Source organism: Dendrobates tinctorius, unplaced genomic scaffold (assembly GCF_039654945.1).
Source record: "Dendrobates tinctorius isolate UK_male_01 unplaced genomic scaffold, ASM3965494v1 ptg000156l, whole genome shotgun sequence".
NCBI classification, from domain to species: domain Eukaryota; kingdom Metazoa; phylum Chordata; class Amphibia; order Anura; family Dendrobatidae; genus Dendrobates; species Dendrobates tinctorius.
The window spans coordinates 211250-236691 of NW_027361823.1; the positions used below are offsets into that span (position 1 = coordinate 211250).

The 25442-nt window shown below is 41.5% G+C and overlaps 1 protein-coding gene across 1 annotated transcript in view; it reads right to left on the reverse strand.

The window, feature by feature from the left end:
- The window catches only part of PLCE1 (phospholipase C epsilon 1), a 579770-nt gene that overhangs the window by 117266 nt on the left and 437062 nt on the right, over nt 1–25442 (reverse strand). Inside the window, exons 5-7 of the mRNA XM_073548121.1 lie at nt 6135–6280; nt 3589–3847; nt 1290–1498 (exon numbers count right to left, since the gene is read on the reverse strand). Coding sequence (XP_073404222.1) covers nt 1290–1498; nt 3589–3847; nt 6135–6280 — 614 coding nt within the window. The remainder of the gene's footprint in view (nt 1–1289; nt 1499–3588; nt 3848–6134; nt 6281–25442) is intronic.

The following is a 25442-nucleotide window of genomic DNA, read 5'->3' on the forward strand; positions in this document are numbered from 1 at the left end:
TACAAGAGCTCACATTCTACAGTAGAGAGCGGACCCCACTGACCATATGAGCTTACACTCTACAGTAGAGAGTGGACCCCACTGACCATATGAGCTTACATTCTACAGTAGAGAGAGGATCCTGTTGACCATAAGAGCATACACTCTACAGGAGAGAGAGAATGACGACCTTGATGATTATAAAAGATTACACTGTACAAAAGAGAGTGAGTTACCCAGTGACTCTGGAAATGGAAAATTACTCTTCCGTACAAACTACGCTCCACTGGGAACTGCTGATCTGCGATGTCCCAGGTACTGACCACCACTGTACAAGATGTGATATTCCATAACATGCCACAGCTGTGGGGCATTATAGGGAGGCCTGTGTGGCAACATAGAACAACATTTGCCTTTTCTCTGATGCTTCAACAGTGTGAGAAATGGAGCAAAAAACGTAAAATCAAAAACGGAAAAACTCAAGGTGGTGAAGGGGATAAAATCTGGTGTTTCATAAATTTGAATATTAAGGGGTTATTTCAGAAGAAATTTTAACAGTGCAGAAAAAAAGCTACAAGTTAAAAGGAATCTACCAGCAGGTTTTTGCTATGTAATCTGAGGACAGCATGAGGTAGGGTTAAAACACAGACTTCAACAATGTGTCACATGTCAGGCTGTGTGCTGATGTTTACTTATACTGAATGATTTATCACCTGGTATCATTGTTTAGACTACAGCAGCTCTTGTCCAACTCCGCCCCATCCTGTGATAAGCAGCTCATGGTCTATATCCATGTACATAGTGAGCCTTGTGTGGGCGGGGTTAGCTGTGGTGTGGGTGTGATTACCTTTCTCGGCTCTGCTGCACTGCTAAATGTAAAAACTCTGATTGTGTCAGAACTGCTGTACCCAGTAATCTAAGTGATACATCGTTAGATGCAGGGTCTCTTCACCTACATTATGCTGCTTTTAGATGAGGTAGCAAAAACCTGCTGACAGATTCCCTTTAATTGTATATATTTAAAAACTTTCAAAGCTGACAAAATCCAAAGTTATAAACATAAATAATGAAACACATCAAAAATAACTTCCAAGCGTTCTTCAGCAAAGACCCATGTGCACTGTATTAATGCAACTATTTTTTCATTGTTCAAATAAATTTTTAGAAATTTCACCAGGATTCTTCAAGTTCCTGCATCGGACTGGATCGTTTTACTGTCTTTGCATTGGGTTTCCCGGAATGAATCAGTCATGAACAATACATCTAGAATTTCATAATACCAAGTATAAAACTGTAGGTGTAACACTCACTGAAATCTGCTCCTATCCATGACGGAGTTTTTTCTCATGGTGCCGTTTTCACTCTCGGTGTCTTCACTCTCCTCAGATTCCAGGCTGCGGTTGCAGCTACGAATGGTCTGCATGATGTTGTTGACTGTTGATTCTTTTTTGGTGTTGTTTAACCCATCTTTCCCTATTCGCTGAATAAACCGGTCTTGTCCATTGTAGTCAGAGACAAACTGCAAAATAACCAAACAAAAATTTCTAGTACCCATTGTACAGTAATGAAGATCATTTTTTATGTTCAAAAGGTTTATAAAATGTCTAGTAAATACTCTATCAGTATATGAGGAACTCACATGAAGGACCCTCAATGTTCCCCAACTCCAGTCCTCAAGACCCACCAAAGGATCATGATTTCAGGATCTCCTTAGTATGACCCAGGTGATAACATAACCATCACCTGTGCAATACAATGAAAATCCAGAAAACATGATCTACTGGCGGCTCTTGAGGACTGGAGTTGGGAACACTGCCCCATAATGAAACCTAAAGGCCTATTTAGACAAGCTGATAATTAAGAGCAGGCGTCCATTGGAATACTTGTTCGCCAATTATCGGCTTTTGTAAACCCGCTGGCAAACATCAGACAAATGAGTGTTCATTGAGTGATTGGATAGTGCATGCCGGCATTAAAATAATCATTATCCACAGTACATTGTTCTGTATAAACAGGTGCCAATGTGCTGCCAATAATTATGATATTCTATGCACACAGAACGATCATACTAACAATCGTTCTGTAAGCACAGAATTCTTTCTGAAAAGGCCACTAAATGACCATGGCTCATCTAAGAATGGCATCCAGTACTGCCCTAATTTCTGGAAAGTTAATTCTAAGAATACTTCTATGATACCACAGGAAATTGCAGGTTGTCCACCAGGGCCGGCGTCAGCACCTGGCGCACCCAGGCAAGTGCTGGGGCCCTGAGCAGGTGGGGGGGCCCACTCGCCGTCAGAGACACCGGCGTACTATGAGGGGCCCTGTGCCAGTGCCGGCGCCCATGGGTTGGCACCCTCCCTGCTTGCTCAGGGCCCTAGCACTTGCAATACTTACGTCTCCCTGCTCCACCGCTGTGACGTCTTCCGCGTTTCCTGACAGTGACATTCAGGTCAGAGAGCACCATAATACTGTATGGAGGAATATACTGTCCGGTTTTTGAGCTATTGTAGAATTTAAAATAGATATCACTCATGTAATGTAAGAATTGAAGTATTTGTCATTGTACTATACCTATATTTCTCTGCCGTATCGGAGCATCATGAATTGTGGTATGTGTTATAGGGGCCCACTGAGATTCTTTGGGCTAGGGCCCACGAAAAACCTGGAGCCAGCCCTGTTGCCCACCCATTGAGCTGTTCACAGATTGACTTCCAACCCGAGGTGGTTCCACTTTATAGATCATAATAACGTCAAGGAAGTCTCATCTATAAAAAGATGTTGATTTTTTGTTGTGCTATTCGATCCACCTCTATAAGTGTGAACAGGGCTTTGGTGCATTAAGCCTGGCAATGTACTATAGGTCTCTCATTCATTTAAATTTTTTTATGCAATGTATAATATTGTATTTATGGCAATGCCTCCTTTTATGGGATAAATCTAATATGTATAGTTTATTTTACACTCTTACCCATATTTTTTATTAAATGTGGGCTAATGTGCATGCATTAATATACTCACCTACCCCCGCCTTCTACAGGATCCAGCGCCATTCTTCTTCTCTTCTTCCTCTTCTTAGTGGTGTCACGCTCTGCAGACTAGCTGGGTCATGCTGCGCTCTGCATGACCAAGAAGGACTTTTATAATGTAAGTCTATGGAGCGTCAGAACGAGGACACATTGACTTATATTGTAAAAGACTTCCGGCTTATGCATGGACCATAGAATGAGCCGGCTAGCCAGAAATACTGTGAAGTCACTGAGAAGCAAAGGAGAACGGCGCTGGACACCGGTGAGAGCAGCATTAGGTGAGTATATTAGTACACTCACACTACACTACATATAATTATATATATACACACACATACATTTTAATACAAATATATACATGGAAAAGCTTCTTTAACAAGCAGAGGGCAGAACTCTAGACTTATCACAGGCATCGCGTTTTCGCGGCAAAATCGCGCGGTTAAAACTGCCGCGGAAACGCGAAAAAAACGCCACGTGTGAACTCAGCCTAAGAGATATAATGAACATTTTTGTTAACCCCTCCCCTACCAAAACCCCTAGTATATACACAGCTAAAACAAGATAGGGCTGTTCTAGTTACCTCCAGTGTTTCATGCTGAGAATTGAATCGAGGACACAGTTTTAAAAGACTTGAGGTTCCATCAAGAACTTCACAAAGCTCCTTCAAAAAGACGCCACAGAAAGGAACAACCTTGCATCCTGGAATATTCAAGGCTCTATTCACTACTTTTCGGTACTCCGAGGAGAACTCGTGCTGAGCCATTGCATCTTTCAAGCTTCTCATCGTTTCTATGTCACTTTGATCCATAAACTGCCACATTTTCAACACTTTTCTTGACCTAGGACGAAGCAAAAGAAAACCCAAAAATCTATATTTTAAAATATCACATTAAGTAATGTACATCAAGACCTCGACCATTTCTCACTAGAATATACTCTCTAATGCTAGAACGTCATCGGGTTAGTTCTCTGCAAAACAAATATCTTAGGTTGTAAATAGCAAGTTTGGTTAATGGAATAAAAGTCACAAAAACGATGACCTTGCTTTCCAAACGCAATTTCATTAAACTTACAAAAATAATTTAATTATGAAATCTTTATAGATGATCCAATATTAGTGTCAGTCCCCTATTTCCACAAGCTCCATCACTTTTTTATTCTGACATAGAGGTTCCTTCCACTTCTGTTTCTGTTCTGACACAGAGATGGCTCCTCACACGCTCTGTGTGTCGATGATAGTATAATTATGGGGGCGGTCTGTCTGGGGTCAGATTATTAGTTATGGTAAAGCAGCCATTTTCTGTGTCTCAGAATCAGTCACGAAGGTGAAGGGAGTCAGTGAAGCTAATAAACTAAGCCATCTTCAAGCAGGTCAACAACACAGAAAGGAGACAAAGTGTCCAGGACTGGCACTGAAATTCGGCCATCTATAAAGAAATTCACAATGCAAGTACCAATTTTTTGGACTATAAGAAACACCTTTAGTAAGAATAAAATAGTGATAAAAAAGTGAGCACCTTATAGTCTGAAGGTGGCTTCCTATGATCAAGGAAAACACTGATACAACATCCTTTCTGATCACTAAGAGAACACCGCAGCGGCAAAGTTCTATTTCCTATAGCCAATAATTATCACAGTACAGGGCAGTAGAGAAAACTACAGATGCTGCAAGTCCTGGCTAGCTGAAGGACCTTTTAGGTATATGATCAGTCATACCTGAAACGTCAAAATGTGGTAGTGTATGCTGTAGCAGAACTGAGTGTGTTGATGTAGCAGAGTTGTATGTCTATGAAAGAGAGCTGTGTTTGTGTATGTAGCAGAGCTAAGTGTGCATATATCAGAGAGGAGTGTGCATGCAGCCAAGCTGAGTGTGCATGCAGCAAACCTGAGTGTGAATGTAGAAGAGCTGAGTGTGAATGTAGCAGAGCTGAGTGTGAATGTAGCAGAGCTGAGTGTGAAAGTAGCAGAGCTGAGTGTGAATGTAGCAGAGCAGAGTATGCATGTAGCAGAGCTGAGTGTGCTTGTAGCAAAGCTGAGTGTACATATAGCAGAGCAGAGTGTGCATGTAGCAAAGCTGAATTTGAATGTAGCAGAGCTGAGTGTGCATGTAGCAGTGCTGACTGTGCATGTAGCAGTGCTGAGTGTGAATGTAGCAGTGCTGAGTGTGCATGTAGCAGTGCTGAGTGTGCATGTAGCAGTGCTGAGTGTGCATGTAGCAGTGCTGAGTCTGCATGTAGCAGTGCTGAGTGTGAATGTAGCAGAGCGTAGTGTGCATGTAGCAGAGCGTAGTGTGCATGTAGCAGAGCGGAGTGTGCATGTAGCAGAGCGGAGTGTGCATGTAGCAGTGCTGAGTGTGAATGTAGAAGAGCTGAGTGTGAATATAGAGGACCTAAGTGTATACAGCAGAGCTGTGTGTATTTATACAGCAGAGCTGTGTGTACTATGCAAGCATTAGTATTGTCTATGTGTGTGTACATAACGCACGTGCTGTAAAGCTTTATGTGTACAATGTAGATACTGCAGAGAAACACTAAAAGGAGTATTGCTACCTTCCTACTTTACTCTAGTGTATTAAAATTCATTATATTGACCAGATATACTTCTTTATAAAGCAAGGGAAGTTTTATTTAGTTGGAAATTTGTTTTTCCTATTTTCTGCTCTGTAAATCTGGGCTACATCTAATGGAAAGATGTGTCCTATAGTCCCAAAAATATGGTGTATTAGTAAAATTAATTTTCATTTGGAAAATAATGAAAAACTGTTTTCTATGTCGGCCCACTCCTTTAACATTTTGTGGAGTATGTTTTATGCCAATAAATAGAGCTATGAGAAATGATATACCGTGCAAGAAGTGTGTTGTATAAACCTGCAAACCCTAAACGCCATCTCCATTGTTTTCCATTCTTTCAGCTTCTTCGCCGGCATTAGAATTTACTTTAACTATACTTAATATTTTAACAGATTAAACACGACTGCTTTAAGCATGTAAACATTGTGACCTCTTCACGTTGGTTCCAAACAGTCCGCAAAGGTTTGTAATTGTAGTGCCATTTAAAACCCTATCTGACTTTGTGCCAGCTGATGTTTATAGCAGCTGCTTTCACCTCTCTTCAATTAAGTAGTACCTGAGTCCTGCCAGGAATTCCATCACCGCATTGTAATTGCCCATATTCCAACAACACTTTGCGATATGCACCAAATGGGAGAACACTTCCCTTTTCTCCTCCATGGACCCTGCAGCAAGGATTATCCAGGTCACCCATGAACTAACCTGAAAATGTAAAAGAATAAAAAAACAATAAATTCACTTAAAAAAAATATTTACAAAAGTATCAAAGACATAAAAAGTCCAAACATAAGTCAACATTAAATAATTTTACCAATTTCTCCATACAGAAATGTAGCACAGTTTATGCAGATGTAATATGTTGCCTTATATGAAAGCAGCAAAGGCTGGAGGAACGGTGACAGATGGCCCTTAAGGTATACTGTATAATCTTCCATTTAACTTTTTTGATGTTGTCTTAGCAAGTGATCACCAAACTACAGTTGCTGGTGGTCCCACCGCTAGAAGGACACTGATCCGAAGGAATGGGCTGTATAGTCTGTGGAGCAATAGCTGCAGATTTGCAACACAGCTCTATTCTTCATCTATGGGACTACTGCAAATAGTAAAGCACTCCGCTATCTTCAGTAATCCCATAGACAAAGAATGGAGCAGTTTTGGCATTCTTGACCATGCTCGATTCATACGAGGAACTTTAGGACTACATTCTCGGGATTGGTGATCAGCAAGTTATGACCTATATATCTATATGATATCCTTGATACCTTTTAACAACCCTTTTAAAATCTGCTTCCCAAGCACGCATAATACTGATTGACAAATTGCCCTGTGTAGAAACCTATATGGTAAAAGCTGACAAATCACTCACATGCTTAATGGCAGCAATTTAACCTGAGTCATATAAGCTACACAAAGTATTCGGAGTCTGGAATAGTTACACATTACACTTACAGGAGCTTTCATTCTCCATTGCATTCGAAGGTCATAGGCATTATTATGGAATTGTCAATGGGCAATTCCTTAAAATACCCCATAGCATTACCCCTCGTCCACAAAACTTTACAGTTGGTACCATGCAGTCAGGCAGCAAATGTTCTCCTGGCATTCACCAAATCTAGACGACTTGTCCATTAAACGCCACATAGAGAAGTGTGGCCCGTCACTTCATAAAAGACATTTCCACTGCTCCAGAGTCCAGTGGTGGTGGCTTTACACAACCCCAGCTAGGCCAGGTTCAGATTGCATTAAGGCAGTCCGTTCAACGTATGCGTCAAACGGACTGCGCTAACGCAACTACCTTTTTGGATCACGTAATGCGATCACGCTAGCGCAGATGCTCCATCTTCGGTAGCAGTGACGGACCCTCAAACGCTCCCGACCGCGTCCGAGGTTCCGTCACAGCATTATTGTTCATCGCTAACGCATGCCGAACCCGGCAGAATTCTTGGTGATGTAATGCTTGAATGCAACTGTATTATCAATGCCAAGAAGCTCCTGGTGCACAGTTTGGGGGCTGGTATTAATGGCAGAGGAGGTTTTCTGCTCTGCATTTGAGTCCACAGATCGTTGGTGACTTTTATGCATCTCAGCACTAGGTGACCCCACTCTGTAACTTTACATGGTCTCCACTTCGTTACTGAGGTTCCTTCCACTTTTCAACATTATCACTCACAGCAGATCGTAAAACGTTCAAGAGGGAAGGAATGTCATGAACTGAGGTGACACCGGCCTGTGATATCCTATGACAGGACGGCTGAGCCTAAGTTCAGTGGGTTCTTGAGAAGGAGCCATTCTATCACTAATATTAGTAATAGCAGATGGCACACAGAGGGGCTGGATATTATACATCCTGTGGTAATGGGACTGAATGAAAAACCAGGATTCAAGAATTAAGACGTAGACAATGCTTTTGTCTATTTACTGTATATAGTTCCTCACCCTCAATATTATGCTACCATCAGGTATCACAGGAGACCTCACAGATCTATTTCCTTACAATATGTTCTAATCTACCCATCCATGTATGACTGTCGCACCATGGCTTGAGAGTATAAATAATCCTTCGATCGTCTTGCACTGTTTGATCATTATTTGGAAAAAAAAAACCACAAAGAAACAAAACACAAAAAACAGGAATATGCCAATAACTAGCAAAACAAGTCAAGTTTCACTGGGATAATCTAAAATAAAGGAAAATCCCAATTTATTATTTGCTTTCATTTTTTCAGATGAGGGAAGTTCCAAAACTTTGAGTGTTTCATATTTTCTTTTCTTGAAAAATCTATTCAGCCTTTTAAGGAAAGCCAATCTCTTTGTTAATTTTCAGGCAGGCATAACAGTCATACCCTTCTTTACGATTTTGGGAAGGAAATAAAAAATTGTGTTCATAACAAAATAAAATATTTTTTGTATGCACCAAAGGCGTACCTCTTGATCATCTCTTTGTTCCCTTTCCAGCAATACAGGCACACACGACTTTTATATTACACGGGTGTACCCTTATGAAGATTCATTATTTTCTGTGCTTTTTCACACTGAACTGAGCCAGTCTTTACCACCAATGTACTTGTACTGAAACTCCATAAGTAATTTTCATGCCCTAATAAATAACACAATTTTCCTTCACTTATTCTGTAGACTTGGAGTTAATCTTGGTTATCAAAATTTCTTAAATCATAAGTGATGGCACATTCAATAACCTAAACTAATACATTTGCAGAGAAATAAGGAAATAAAAAGGTGGTTTCTTGCTCCATGCATGGTTTCCAGCCGGCTGCTGCCGGACCTCATGCCGTGTGTCAGCGTTGATGACCTATTCCAAAGACAGGTTAACAATATCATAGTAGTGGACAACCCATTTAAAACACAGTTTTTCACAATTCCGAACGTTAAATCTTAATAGACATTTCCTCTCTTAGGTTGGTAAGGATCACGATTAATTTTTATGAAGGTGAAATGTCAGAACCACACTAAAAGACGATGGGGCAGTTTCATCAAATCTTTATTCCAGAAAAAGTGTTGTAAAAGCTTAAGAAAGGCAGAAAATGTTTGCACAATGCGGAGTTGTGCAAAAAAAATTTCAATTCTTGGAGGTTTCAGACCAGTTTAAATCAGTTTTGCCCAGATGGGCGGAGCTGGGGAACAGTCACAACGGGGGCATGGCCTCACCAGCCTATCAAATGTGCCAGCATTTTGGACAAAAGAAATGCTACTCCAGTCTTGATGAATTGACTCCCAATGATATTTTCATCACTCTCCCAGTGAATCAGATGTCTACATACAAGTGGCTAGTATTTGTCAAAATTGCCTTTAAATTATATAGCTTGGTTCAAACCTTTTGAGTAATTTTCCACAAGCTTCTCATAATAAGATGCAGAAAGTTTGGCCCATCCCTTCTAACATAAAATGGAGTCAGGTTTGTAGGTTTCTCTGTTCACATGCCCTTTTTTTTTCTTTAGCTCTGCCCATGAATTTTCTATGTGACTAACATTATAATGACTCTGTGATGGCCATTCCATTACCTTTTCTTAATTTTTCTGAATCCATTTTGCCACAACTTTAGAGGTTTTTTTTTTTGGGGGGGGGGTTGTTGAACATTTGGGAAACCTATTTGTGGGCAAGTTTTAAAGGGAACCTGTCACCTCTTTTGGCTGATATAAGATACGGCCAATGCCTTTCAGGGCTTATCTACAGCATTCTATAATGCTGTAGATAAGCCCCTGATCCGACCTGCATGATAGGAAAAATAACTAATTATACTTACCTGGCGGGCAGTCTGGTCCGATGGGTGTCGCAGGTCTGGGTCCGGCATCTCCCATCTTCTTGCAATGCCGTCCTCCTTCTTGCTTAACAGGCTCCCCGGCATTGTGCTCCTGCGCAGGCGTACTTCTCTGCCCTGTTGAGGGCAGAGAAAAAGTACTGCAGTGCGCAGGCGCTGGGCCTCTCTGACCTTTTCCGGCGCCTGCACACTGCAGTACTTTGTTCTACCCGCAAAAGGGCAGAGAAGTACGCCTGCGCAGGAGCACGATGCAGGGGAGCAATGAAATAAGCATGAGGGCGGCTTTGCAAGAAGATGGGAGGCGCCAAACCCGCGACACCCATTTCCTTCAAACACAACAGTGGTCATTATGGCCAAACAAACCCATTTTTGTTCCTATAAACAATTGCAGAATATAAACTGGCATTTTTTCTACAGTAACTTTTTGAAGAGGTGGCTTTTTGATTTCTGAGCGGACTTTCAGTTGAGGTCAATAGAGGACGTGTACTCTTGGTATAGATACTTTTGTACCTATTTCCTCCATTACCTTCACAATGTAATTTGCTGTTCTAGGATTGATTCATACTTTTGCATCTCCATCATGAACGATATAGCGGCTGCATGGTTCCATGTTTAATGTTGCATATTATCATTTGAGCAGATCAACATGATACCTTCAAGCATTTGAAAATTGATTTTTGGGGACCCCAACAAGTCTGGTACATCCTGGGGAGCAAGTAGATCTTGAATATAGGCCTTAAAATACTGCCACATGTACACATCCAATTAACTTAGATTAAGTCAATCAGCCTATAAGAAGCCTTGAAATCTATTATTTATTTATTAATTTTCTAAGCTAGTTAATGCCAGTGTCAACTTGATGTATGCAAACTTCTCATCCCCTGGAATTTTGATGGAGTGAATTAGAAAATTAGAAAAGAAATGATCAACTTGTCAACATTTATTAGAAACATTTCCGAACGTGTCATGTATAAAGTAGATCGCCTAGAGGGGTATGTTACCTATTTTACCCCATTCTTGACCAGGCATATTTTTGGGTTTTATCATACATGCACTTTTAATGGCTTAAACGTTTTTTCTCTTCTTACATTTAAATAATGCTCACCACTTATTTTCCACGATACATAGTGTTTAAATTTTACGCCATTTTTGCATTCCTTTATTTTGCTGATGCCAGGGAAAATGTAAATAAAAATAGGAAACAGGTGTACATTTTTCATGTTTTTTTCAGCTTTATTTTTTTACACCACAATTGACCACTAACAAATATCTTAAATTGCACTCCTTTTTCTATAAAAATTATATATTGGACATAATTTTTTCAACAGCGGCGGAGTTCGAAACACAGATTCAAACTTGCAGTTTTGCAGTGGGTTTTTTATTTAAATTTACATTTATTTCATATACTGTGTTCCCATAAGGTCCTAAAAGATCTTTTGGGGGGCACTTTAACATATTAATACATTCTATTCATTGCTGATTTCCTGTAACTGGGACTAGTATATTAGCCCCAGTTACAGGGGAAATTTGGCCTATTACCAGGACTGTGTACACAGTGACCAGGAAGGCATACATAGTAATAAACCATCTTTGTATTCTCTATGGGGAATTGGCTATGTATCACAGCTGGCTCCCTATTCCTGCATGATTGCGTGCAAGCAGCTTATTCTTCATTGACATATTAGAATGTCAGTGCAGAGTCAAGTGTGGACTACCCTGACATTTTAAGACCATGGGAAGTCCGGAAATAGTTAAATTATAGTTTTTTTTCTTTTTGTGGAGGGGATATATATGAGTTTTAATGACTTCAAAAGTGTCAGTAGACTTGATTTGTTTTTATGCACAGCTTGTACAAACAATATTTTTTTTACAGAATCCATAGAAAACCATAGTAAAGCATTAAAATTATGTGATATATGTCTACAGTCTTTAGCTGCATACACTTAAAAAAAAAAATTAAAAAATCACAGGCACAACAAAATTTTTTATGGACTGACTAATCAAAAATTTGAGGATGGTTAGCAATAATGAGTTGTAGATGAGGGCCGCAAGTATCTGCTCTGCCGGTATTTCACAAATTGGAAAAAGTTCAGAACAGACGACCAAAACTAAATGATCATGTACAGTTTGCATTTTCTTAACACTCTAGTAGCTTCCAAGAAGACACATTGTTATTTCATTTAAGCTCCTATTTGGAATGATGGATCACAGGAAAAGTCTTGTGTATAAGAAAGGAGAGTCGCGTGTATGATCTGGGAGATCCATAGTATTTATGACAAAATTTATGTCTGTGGTCTACATTACTAGGCAACAAGGTATTTCAATAATTACACTCAGAGAAGGTATGACATGGATCACCCTATGCTCTTGAACAAAGCCAAGATGAAAAGCTTCCAGCGCTTGAGGAAGCCACAGTAATCCCCATCAACCTAACACAGCCAATGTTTAACTACGAATTCAATTCATCTCATAATAGTCAGATACTGTAATCTGTGTCACATTCATTTAGGATTTTAATCCCAATTAGAAACCAGATGGACAATTTATGTAGAAAGAATAAAAGATTAATGACATGACAGTGTAAATATGCGTAAACACTATAGTAATCTCATTTACCTCCAGGATCTTCTCTGCAAAGGGAAAATCAAATTTCTCTTATTTAATGTATTACGTAATTTCATTTCTGGAATTGAAGCAATTGTGGCAATGTTACTACACAGATATCTGTATAGATAATTTATAGAAGTCAGACAATCTTATATATTTGGATGGTTTGCTCTTAAATTAAATATTGGAAGAGTTAATATTTATATATTGAACGTTTTAATAAAACCAACACACATTGTAGATAAGCTCATTGAAACAACAACATTTGTAACATTTGCAAAGGCAGCAATTAATTTATATTTAGGCAGTAAGTCATACCCACAAAAAAAGGAATGGGAAAGTATTAAGCAGGTGCTTATAGAAAAGTAGAATGTGTAACTGAACAGACCAGATGTCTCCAAGTGAAAGCAAGATCCATACAAATACAAAGTATTGGAAAACCTTAAAGGAAAGCTTGTTAAGAGAAACATGGGAAAAGGATGTACAGGTGGAAAGTGGTATGGGAAAAAGAAAGAAGGGAATACATTTAGATCCTTCTGAATCCTCTCTGTCTTCCCTAGTGTTCGTTAGAGAAGTGGAACAGGCTGCCACAAGAGGTGGCGATTTCTCCTTCAATGGAAGTCTTCAAACAGAGTCTGGACAGACATCTGTCTGAGATGGTTTAGTGGATCCTGCTTTGAATAAGGGGTTGGACACGATGACCCAGGAGGTCCCTTCCAACTCTAACATTCTATGATTCTATGATTAAATTGAGGAGGTGTTACACTAAGAAATATGCATCTGTTGAAAATAATAGCTGGGTAGGCACGATCTTACAATTAATTGGACTCCATGGAAAACATCTAGGCATGTCAGGTAGACTAAAAATATACAATAGTAATGGTCACTGAGTAAATTCTTTCATCCTTAACTGAGTTGTCCACTTTGGACGATCCATTTTTACTCCATTGAAAGCCTAAAAGGCTGATCACTATCTGTCTAGCTTCTAAGGGTCCCTTTACATTTAGCGATGCACCAGCGATCCCGACAACGATATGACCCGGTCAGGATCGCTGGTGCATCGCTAAATGGTCGCTAGTGAGCTGCCAAACAGGCAGATCTCACTAGAGATGCAGCGACGCAGCAGCGGTCGTTACTTACCTATCACACGCAGCGATGATGACGTCCTCCGCCCGCGTCCACGTGTCGCTCGTCGGTGCCAGCAGGAAGCCCAGCAGCAAGCCGCCACCGAGAAATGGCCCAGGACGTTCTCACGCGATCAGCGATAGCCAGCGGGGAAGCCGGTCGGAGGTAAGTGTCACACATAGCGATATCGCTAGCAATATCGCTGCTGCGTCACAAAATCGGTGACGCTTTAGCGATATTGCTAGCAATATCGCTATGTGTGAAGCCCCCTTTAGTCCTCCAATGCTCAGCTGGAAACTGTGTACTTGGCAGCAAGTGCTTTATTGCCAATTGCTCTGATGGATAAGCTGCAGGATGAGGTTAGTAATGGAGATACTAAGTTTTGTGTTATGTATTTTGTTCTGTGCTGCTGACATATTACTAATTTTTAGTAGCCATCTCCTTTAATGACCTTAATAGAGCGATCTGTTCAAGGAAGGGGAGACTGTGCAGAATTAAGTGAACTTTGCACATTTTATTACCGAAATGGCTTGATTGAATTCCCTGAGAACAGGGCTTGTGACTATGTCCTTTGGAGACGTCATTAGAATTCCATAAATGAGAGGAATAAGACTTTGACAGCTTCATTTTGACTCTGCAGTGTCTCAACTTCTGGAACAGGATAGATCTAAAGCACATGTGTGCATTAAACCTGCTAATACTGACACACTTTTGAGGACTACAGAAAAATGACTAATAAGGAAGTGTTGAGAGTTGGGTGTACGGATTAAAAAACCCCATGACAGCTTTTTTTTTTTTAAAGAGGTTGTCCGGTTACAGCAAAATGATGACCTATACACTTGGGTAGGTCATCAAAATGACATCATTGGGGATCAGACCCCAGGCACCCCCACTGAACAGCTCTTTGCTCTGGAAGCCACCAGATATAAACAGTTACTAAGGAATTGCGAAGTGAAGCTCCATTCAATATGTAGCGCCAGCGGCCGGCCACTGCAGAACAGATCTATTCTCTTGATAGGAGTTTTTTGCAGTACCGCTACACAGTGAATGCAGCTGTTCACTTAAAAGTGTTTTCTTCCAGTCACTGGAACCAATAACTGATTTGTGGATGTGCCAGCGGTTGGATCCTACCAACCTCATATTGTTGACTTTTTAAAGGGCTTTACCACTACTGGGAAACTCTTTATGTATTGTCCCAAAGTGCTGCTTAAAATATAAAAAATAATGCTTACCTTCAGTGCCAACATTGCTTCGCCACCCTGAGACCTAGTTCTGGACACAGCCAGCTGGTCACAACTTCTGGGAGATACAGAGCCAACATCGCAATAAAAGTGCCAGTCTAGGAGATAAGTATTGTGAGGACTATAGCTGATCAATGACCGTTCATGAATAGCAGCAGTTATGTGATATTTTATATTTCACGGGCCTGTCATTGGAGGCAGAGGGCTTAGAGCAGATGAGTGACACTAGTCTACCAGGTAAGTATGTTTTTTTTTTAATTTTACCTAGCACCTTGAGTCAATTCAAAAGGGATTATCCAAAAGTGGACAACACCTTAATTGGTCATTAGGACACCTAACGATGGATTTTCTTATCAAGACACGCTATTCATATGTAAATAAAGACTTTTGTATGCATAGATCTAAATTATGCTAATTATGCAAATTGTCTCTTCAGAGAGGAAGAGGACTAGAACTCTAGTGCCACCTATTGGAAGTAGCAATTCTAAAAGTCAATATCGACCGTTTAACGAGCCTTGTTACATGACTTAGGATAAAAGCCAAGCTTTTATCTCAATTTGCAGACACTGTGTTTTGGGGTGCTGCCCCTCGTCAGTGCAAAGTGTGAGATCTGGTTTGGCTGGGAGAGAGGCGTCTGACCGATGTCATTCTCCGCAAGGAGAAATGATACTTCTTAGATCTAAATTACTTTCACTACAGTTACTTGCCATTTAAGGGTCTGATAAGATGAATGGCAGCAGTAATTCCATCCAACCAAGAACAAAATTCTTAACCACTTTTCGGAGGAAGAGTCCTCAAAGCCTTGTACCGGCTGGTGACACTCCATATGGGTTGATAAAACAAATATATTAGATACTAAATGCAGGAAAGTGGGAAAATATATATGTCTTTTACCCAGAATGGTGACTTTTAAACAATGTATCTGTAAGAGTGAGTAATAAAATAGATCTCAATTCCAAGTGAAGGTTCGTTTGCCATCTAACAGGCAGGACTGTTTACATGTACCGTGTAACTGAGAATGGTCTTCTGCTGCCTGACAAGAACAATCTGAAAGTGTCTTTTGATTTGTCTTTGCATATTTCAAGAAGTTTGCAGTGGAATCCCTCAGAGAAGTGGCATCACACGGCACATTAACCGTAACAGACAGTCTCTGGAAGCTTTCTCTGGGTTACAGCAAAAGAAAAAAATAAAAATGGAAAACCTGTTCATGTTTACCATTCTGCGTGCTGACAGAGGCTATACATATGCTGCACAGGGCTAAACGTAAGCAAGAACCTACACGGTTTCCTTATTAAGTCAAATAGTCGTGTTTTTCTCTACTCTTACATTAACCATTAACCTAATCATGTAGTTTTTGTTCTAAAACAGTGTACAAAAATAGTTACTTAAAAAACCTTTTCTTATGTCTCCTGAATACAGACAAAACAATAAAATAAGTAACAAAAATATTTGTTGTACACACTACTAGAACATTAAAACTTAGTTCAGAAGGCAGGATTTTTGGTCAATGCATTGTCCAACAGACAGTACCCTCAGCTGACCAATATTACCTAAGTGAAATTCTCTGGTTCTGGCATTGGGAGCAGGCGGCATGTGATAGCAAGTATATGATATTCATACTCCCGTCTGAATTTCAACTAGATGGGTGAGGCCTCGTTAATTGCAAGTGTAATGAGTGAGGCTGAAAACATGCATATTGTACTCTTGCAGTCACATGACCGTCCGCTCCTGAAACCAGAGAATCCTCACAGCGTGGACAACGTAAGGATTCACAAGTCTGCAGTCACATAAAGTAACTACAGATTTGCAGCTTATGAATGCACAACTCCTTTAATGTTACCACAGCATGCGTGATTGTGGATAGTTTTAGGGTCTAGAGTAATGTATGAAATAGGCAGTTTCTGCACCCGTCCATGATGCAGATAAACACATGCAGCTGTCCATGAATCCAGTCACTGGCCAAATTTTAATAAATGCAGTCTAAACTTACCTTAATAAATAAATAGGTATATCAAATCATAGATAGAACATTACATTACTGAAGACACGTTCAGGTTCTGCTGATGAAAGCCTGTAGTAGGATGAAATATAGAATTTTTGTACATTTTAAGCTTTTTTATTGCAGCCTCTTCAAGTAGTGTCCTTTTTGAAGAATATTGGCGATATCATTTCATGCCAGTCATTTGTAACCTATTTGGCTTGGGATTCTAAAACCATGTTTCCTTTGTCCAGCAGGGACTCAGTAGGAAGTCCAATATTCTCAAAGCCTCAAGGAGAAAGCTGGCACCTACCTCAGCAGTGGGGTTAAGCCTCCAAAGGCTGTGAATGACAGATCTCACACCTTGAGCCAGCCATCTTAGAGCAGGAAAAAGGCTGCTCGCAATATAGAGTCATGCTGAAGCTGCCAAAGAACATTCTAGAAACATAATTTCATAAGGAGTTATGGAGATACTATACGTCCTAGCCGTACATCATGTACATTTTCAAAATCTCTGGAACGGGCCAATGCCACCCAGGATCTTGATCCAATCTAACACCTCAGAGAGGGGAGATAAGTATAATGGCTAATAGGTACCAGATTGCAAAGATGTGATTAGTCTCACCATGTAGCAGGGGCTGGATCCGATGGCACCAACATCGCCTCTCTAGTACCGTCCATTAAAGAGTTTTTACTTGTCTTAAGGGCATGTCACACTAAGAGATATCGCTAGCAATATTGCTATAACTAGTGACGTTATAGCGATATTGCTAGCGATATCGCTGTGTGTGATACTTACCTACGACCGGCTCCCCAGCTGGTTATCGCTGATCGCGCGAGAACGTCCTGGACTGTTTCTCGTCGTCAGCTTCCTGTGGCGCTTCCTGCTGTGAGGACGAGCGACGCGTGGAGCCGGGCGGGAGGACGCAGGATCGCCTGGTGTGACAGGTAAGTAGCGACCCCCGTCCCCAGCGATGTCGCTAGTGAGATCTGCCTGTGTGGCAGCTCACTAGCGACCACTTAGCGATGTACCAGCGATCCTGACCGCATCATATCGCTGGTCGGGATTGCTGGTACATCGCTAAGTGTGACAGTACCTTTAGGTTCCTGAATTTTTAGCTGCCAGGGGCAAGGGGAGGGTATTTGGGTTCAGCCCAGAGAGCAGGAGGGGAGTGACCGAAAGGGGATAAAGGCTAGTGTAAGGCCATGTGGTTGGTCTCTCTGTTATGCATGTGATCCACTTCGAAAGGTGGAAGGTCAGGTCGAGAAACGTGTTGTGAATGACCTAGGGGCCAACTGGCAGCCCATGCCCCCTGTGGCCCAGCGCACACATGGTCGAACATCAACCCGTTAATTGACATGATCCATCTGTTTATATCTTATGTCCTACCACTATTGTATTTGCATATCGGACCACTGTATATGTGTAACCATTGTGTATATAGTGTATTGTCTAGTGTGCCCTTAAGGCTATTAAATATATAATATAACCTTGGGCTGCTTTTTTCATCTTGATCCACGAATCCACACGTCTGTTTCTCAGTTTAAATTTCCATGCTACTGAGAGCCTGGTTTCTGGCCCGATATAATCCCGTTAACGGACTGGGCTTATATCTAATAAGAAACTGGTGGCAGTCCTACCAGGTTGGTAGTGCTCTGTTTCATTGGTGCTAGTGAAAGGGGCCTTTCAGCCTGTCAGGGTTGTAAGCGAGTGTGGTGCCACATCAGCGACTGCGTGGTCCACATCCTCTCACTTCCCATGCCTCTGTAAGCAGGTGCTGAAATGCAGTATGCAGGGATTGCAGAGCAATGCAGTGTAACAATATTATTTAACAGTAAAGATGAAAGTAATCTCTTCACAGGGAGTTAATAAACAGTAAACAAGGGATTAAAGGAATAGTAAGAATTGATGTGACAGTCTGAGGTTTAAACAACACTTATTGTGACTCCTGCTGGTCCTCCGTGATATACAGTCTGATGGGGGTTGTAGTGCCAGCAATGGCCAGAGTAGTGTCCTCAGATTGGGGTCCTCTGTCAATGGTCCAACTTCTGGTGGTAGCAGGTGATTTCAGGTTTTACCCACTGAGCCCCTAGTCCATAAGCCTGAGCAAACAAAGTGAGGGAAGCTGCAGGAGTCCCTGTAACAAGCATGGGCTGATGCGCACTGGTCGGCAGAGGGAACCGCACTTTAGTGTCCTGCAACCGGCCCACACTTCTCCGTACGAGCGCTGCCCGACGTTTATCTGGGTGACAATCCCGATGGAGCATGTGGGTAAGCCTGGTCGCGACACAACTCGGCTCTGCTGCGTTGGATGCGGAGTGCGCTGCTTACCCTGCTGCACTCTCCCTGACAGCGGGAAACTCTCTGACACTTTGCGCGCTTTCAGCTCTCCTTCCGGCTTAAACATGCCCCCACTTCCTGGGTAATGGGACCTGTCCGGCCCCTATTCCTTCCCCCGGGCAACATGGAATGAAGCCTCGACAGTTCCAGAACCGACTCAATGCAGGTACCCGCCCGGTCTTCCTCTTTACACCTCTATGGGCCTGTGTGGACACAAGGTGTGTTTAAAACTGTACCAAGCTGACCGTATGTGTCCCTAAGGGGTGCGGAACAAAGGTGAAAGTAGAAAGACTGTCTGACGTAATAGTGACGTCACGCGGGGTGGCGAGAGGCAGGTTTCATCACAATTCGGTATGGCAAATAATAGAACGTTACAGTACTGAAGACACATTCACCTCCGCTGGTGAAAGCCTATAGTATGCAGAAATATAGAATTTTTGTATATTTTAAACTTTTTTTGCAGCCTCTTCAAGTAGTGATCAGATCGGTGGGAAATCAATAACTGGCACCCTACCTGATCATCTGTTACTATTTCCGGAAGCGACCAGATGTAAACAGTGTGGGGAGCAGAACTGCAGATCAGCTCCTATTCAAATCAATAGATAGAAGCTAATCTGCAGAAGCTGGGAGTGGCCACTGAAAAGTGTCATGGAGTGGTTGTGTTCTCCTTCCCCACACAGTGTACATCTAGCCACTGCCGGAGCTGGTGACTGCTGTTTGTTGGGATTGCAGGGTGTCATACTTACACTGATCTACTATTGATGACCTATCTAGAAGAGCATCAACATCATTGTAGTGAAAATCTTCATTAATTGAAGAACATTTTATTAAAGAGCGCAAGTCACAGAAATTAAAATCTTATAAATAGGATCTAGAAATGAATTTATATATCATTTGAAGGCATTCACACTCAGCAATTGATAGCGCTCACACAGGCACTGGATTCTTGGGTTAAAACAATGTGATGTTTGCTTTCACTGATTGCACAGTACCCAAAACAAAACCACAAACATAATTCCCTGGCCTTCTCCAGGAGCTAACTAAACAATATAGGCGCTGGCTACTCACACAGAGCTCAGCTAGTCCCAATTTGGTGAAACACAACAGCTATTGCCTATAGCAACCAGTGATACCTGCAGGTTTGTGCACACCGCACCGCCTCTACTCAGAGAGGGATCCTGCCTTGTTTCTCTCTATCTCCAATACAAGCCACTCTGGTCAGTGTCCCCAGCAGACTGACTAAGATGAACAACTAGCTTGGTTAGCGTATTTTTCGGACTATAAGACGCACAACAAATTTTCAGAAGGAAAATGGGGAAAAAAAAGGAATACATCAAATGGGGGTCCGTCTGACAGTCCTGAATTCAACTTACCCTTGGGGGATCAGCAGCGCTGGTGGAGCAGAGTCACAGGGGTGTTTGGTGGTCTGGCGATCATATGACCCAGACTGGTGCGGCAGATTCGGCGGTGCTCGGGCTCCGCCCACATTTTGTGAAAGCCCGGAGCCCCAGCACATCCATTGCTGCGATGGTCTCTAGGAAATCCCATCCCAAGGCTGAGATCTCAATCTGCGCATGCGCCGCCTCCAGCTGCCATTTTTCCCAGAGGCCACAGCATCGAGGAAATGGAAGTGCGCTGGCTCCAGGCTTTCACAAAATGTCGTCGGAGCCCCCGCATCACCTAGCACTGCCGAGCCTGCCGCAAAAGGCTGGGATGGGAGTGAGATCATCGTCCTGCAGCGTTGGACCACAGGAAGAATTGCCCGACTCTTGCTGCCACCTCGATAATTGTAAGTACGGTATATTTCGACTATAAGACGCACCTGCATTTTCCCCAAAATTTTTTTGGGAAAAAAAGTGCGTCCTATAGTCAGAAAAATACGGTATATGCAGAGCTAGCCAGGTGCACCTAATCAGAACCTGTAGAGCTAGGATTTAACCCTAACCTACATGGCTTTGCTACAATAAATATATACTCAAATTCTATTAATAGAATGTTCACACTGAGTTTTTTAGGCAGAAATTACAGTGAAAAGCACCTCCGAACCACCTCCTATTGTTAGTAAAATGAAAAACAGCTGTGGATTCATGGATTAAATTTGGTAAAATGCTGAATTAAGTAGGTTCTAACCAAGTCACGTCTTCTTCCAGTATAGGAACTCCTCCTAGATTTCTATAAAGAGGAAGTCGAACAAATATTGACCCATTTTTTCAACTTAATTGATATCCAGATGAAGGATCACGCAGACAAATAGGTAACTCTTAGGGCTCATACAGATGCCTGTGGATTTTGGACGGCCCGAGTGTGATAGCCTCACAGAAATATATGAAGTGGTCATGCTGCAGTGGGAGACCTAAGACTAGTCTATGCATTGTGGGCCGACATGGCACCGAGATAGACAGATGTCTGCATGAGCCCATGTTCTTACTACAATTATCTCTTTAATAGGATGAAATTAGGTAACATAAATAGCATAATCTGTGTGAATGGGGCCCAAAGTTCTCTTTGTGTCCAATAGGTTTTAGATCGTATCCCGCATCATTCCCTAAAATTTACCAGGACAACTGTTTGAGGAAAGCACTCATTTTTTCGTTCTTTGTCCAACTTTTCACACCAATCTCTAGGGTTTTTTTTTCCCCTTTTTTACTTTGAATTGTTCCTCCTTCTTGAACGGTGCCCTAGGCAGCAGGCTGCTTGGCATACCTATTGTTCTTAGGTAAAGAATCCGACCTTTGTAACTTAGATCCCTTAAGCAATATCTGCCTGTAAACAATTAGATTAGCTATATATAGACAAAAGCTCATCCATACAGTCTTAACATATTTTTATATCAATACCTTACATTTTAGTATTTTATTGTCTGCCAACCAAAAATAATTACCTTCAATTACATTATATAATTAGGGCAGTGAACGTCCAGCTGTATCCTTCGGGTACAGCTTGTACTGAGATCTTGCAGACAGTCACAGAAACTCCAATTATAATGAAAAACTACTCTTTCCTCATACAGAAATAATGAATAATAACGAACACAACCAAAAACTGAACTCGTACAGATTAAAAAAAAAATGTGCACTTCTGTAATAAGGGTCTTGGTGAATTATTTAGAAGCTAAGTATACTTTTATACTGTAAGAGATTTTAGATTACATCTTTACATTATCTGCAATTTTCCTGCAGTGATCAGGACTAATTGTTTTTAAGGCTCCTGTTCATAGAGGTAAAAGAGTTGCTATTTGTCAAAATGAAGCAGAAATAGATGACTGCTTGTTCAAATTTTGCATTTTTTGCATATCCCCCCCTCCCTCCCATTTTTTTGCTCCAGAAAAAAAACACAGGGTTTTTAAGTACCAGCAAAGTTAATCAGATTTCTGAAGCCTCATGCACATGCTGCTTTTTCCTTGCAGATTTGAACCCCTTTAAGTATTTTATCAAATCTGCAGCATGTGTAGAATTTTTGCAGTTTTTCATTCTTTCAAATGAATGGAAAAAAATTCAAGTAAAAATGCTACAAAAACACATAAAAATACGCACAATGCATGCAGGGTTTTTCCTACCAACACTCTGATCTTTGAAGCAGAAAAATCCGCAGCAAAAAGCTGTGTGTGAACATACCCTAAAAGTAAATTTCTGCATTTCACCACTGTTTTGAAGTCTTAAAGGAGTTTTCCCATCTCAGAAATATCAAAAATGTTTGTTCCCAATTTAGATGCCCAGAGGTGGAATATTAGATACAGAGCCCTGAATGCCCTGCATAAGGCCTGTTTCATACATCCGTAGGCGGCGGTAAGCTGAAATCCGCCAAAGGAGGAAAAAAACTGATCCGTCGCCGTTCATCGAAGTACGGATGACAGCGGACCACGGATCCGTGGAAGGAGGAAAGCGGCGCCAATTAAAGTGACCGCAGACTCATTAAAGTATCGGCGCGATATTGCTGAGAACCTCCATAAACGAGATCGAGCGGGCCACCATCTAAGAGATCGGGCATCGATGAGAAGTTAAGGCGATCATGCGGGCCACCATCGCTGCGATCTTGCGGGATTACGCCATCCATGAGATCGCGCGGGGGTGAGATCACGCGTCACTTCCATGAGAGAGGATTGAGGATTACGGCATCGAGAGAGAATTTTGCGGCTCCCATGACAATAGTTAAGGGTTAAAATGCTTCCCGGAGTTTAAATAGCGGACCGTCATAGCAAAAAAACGTTGCAGGCTCCGTCTCATCCACCAGTGAGCCGCTAAAATCTTGGCGGATCCGCAAAATAACGGGTGGGACTGACGACCGTCAGTCAAGATCCGCCAATAATATAAGTCTATGGATGTTAAAAATGGATCTGCCCCTTTTTTGGCGGATCCGATTTTTAAGAAAATTGGCGGATCTTGACTGACGGGAAAAAACTGATGTGTTAAACAGGCCTAACCACAAAAATAATAGGCTAATTCTAGCTTTCTTAGGCACTTTGGCGTTTACTGCATTTGATTTATATATTTAATTCAATAATCAAACTATGTACAGAAACATCCTATGGGTCTCCAGACATTCAGAGTTTTATCAGGTGATTTGAAGATTGGTTTTGGAAAAAAAAAAAAAAGTTAAACAGTTTCTTGGACTACTTCTGTTCCAAAGTAGCACTTAATTAGGTAAAAAGACAGACATTCAGTTCTAAACTACTGAAAATACAATAGAGGATATGTATTCCTACTGTCATAAAGGGACAGACCACTTTAGGCTGAGGACAGGTCTGGTCACTGCTCCTCCACCAGCGGCCAGTGTATGGATAGAAGAGCTGCTCAGTGTGTGAGGAAAGCTGCACTAACAAGAGAAAGTGGGGACGTACTAAAAAGAATGAAGAAAAGGAATAAATAAAAAGAATGAACATTACTTATCGGTGCAAAATATAGAGAGAGGTATTATAGAGAAATATTATAGATTTCTTCTGCAAATTGGCCACTGAATGAACAAGAAACATATGTACATAAAAGAGAAGTGAACACATATCCCATATAAACAGGTGTATATTATATTATCCGTGCTTTATAGGTGGGGAAGGAACATGAAATATACGTAGATAATAGAAGAATGAACACGTATCCCATATAAACAGCTGTATATTATATTCCCTGAGCTTTATAGGTGGGGAATGAACATGAAATACATGTAGATAATAGGGGAATGAACACATATCCCATATAAACAGGTGTATATTATATTCCCATATATTTATATGGGATGTGTGTTCATTCCACTATTATCTACATACTGTATATTTCATGTTCATTCCCCACCTATAAAGCACAGGGAATATACACATGTTTATATGAGATATGAGTTCATTCCCCTATTTGCTACATATACACTCACTGGCCACTTTATTAGGTACACCATGCTAGTAAGGGGTTGGACCCCCTTTTGCCTTCAGAACTGCCTCAATTCTTCGTGGCAGAGATTCAACAAGGTGCTGGAAGCATTCCTCAGAGATTTTGGACCATATTGACATGATGGCATCACACAGTTGGCGCAGATTTGTCGGCTGCACATCCCTGATGCGAATCTCCCGTTCCACCACATCCCAAAGATGCTCTATTGGATTGAGATCTGGTGACTGAGGAGGCCATTTGAGTACAGTAAACTCATTGTCATGTTCAAGAAACCAATCTGAGATGATTCGAGCTTTATGACATGGCGCATTATCCTGCTGAAAGTAGCCATCAGATGTTGGGTACATTGTGGTCATAAAGGGATGGACATGGTCAGCAACAATACTCAGGTAGGCTGTGGCGTTGCAACGATGCTCAATTGGTACCAAGGGGCCCAAAGAGTGCCCAGAAAAATTCCCCACACCATGACACCACCACCACCAGCCTGAACCGTTGATACAAGGCAGGATGGATCCATGCTTTCATGTTGTTTACGCCAAATTCTGACCCTACCATCCGAATGTCGCAGCAGAAATCGAGACTCATCAGACCAGGCAACGTTTTTCCAATCTTCTACTGTCCAATTTCGATGAGCTTGTGCAAATTGTAGCCTCAGTTTCCTGTTCTTAGCTGAGAGGAGTGGTACCCAGTGTGGTCTTCTGCTGCTGTAGCCCATCTGCCTCAAAGTTCGACGCACTGTGCGTTCAGAGATGCTCTTCTGCCTACCTTGGTTGTAACGGGTGGCAATTTGAGTCACTGTTGCCTTTCTATCAGCTCGAACCAGTCTGCCCATTCTCCTCTGACCTCTGGCATCAACATGGCATTTCCGGCCACAGAACTGCCGCTCACTGGATTTTTTTTCTTTTTCGGACCATTCTC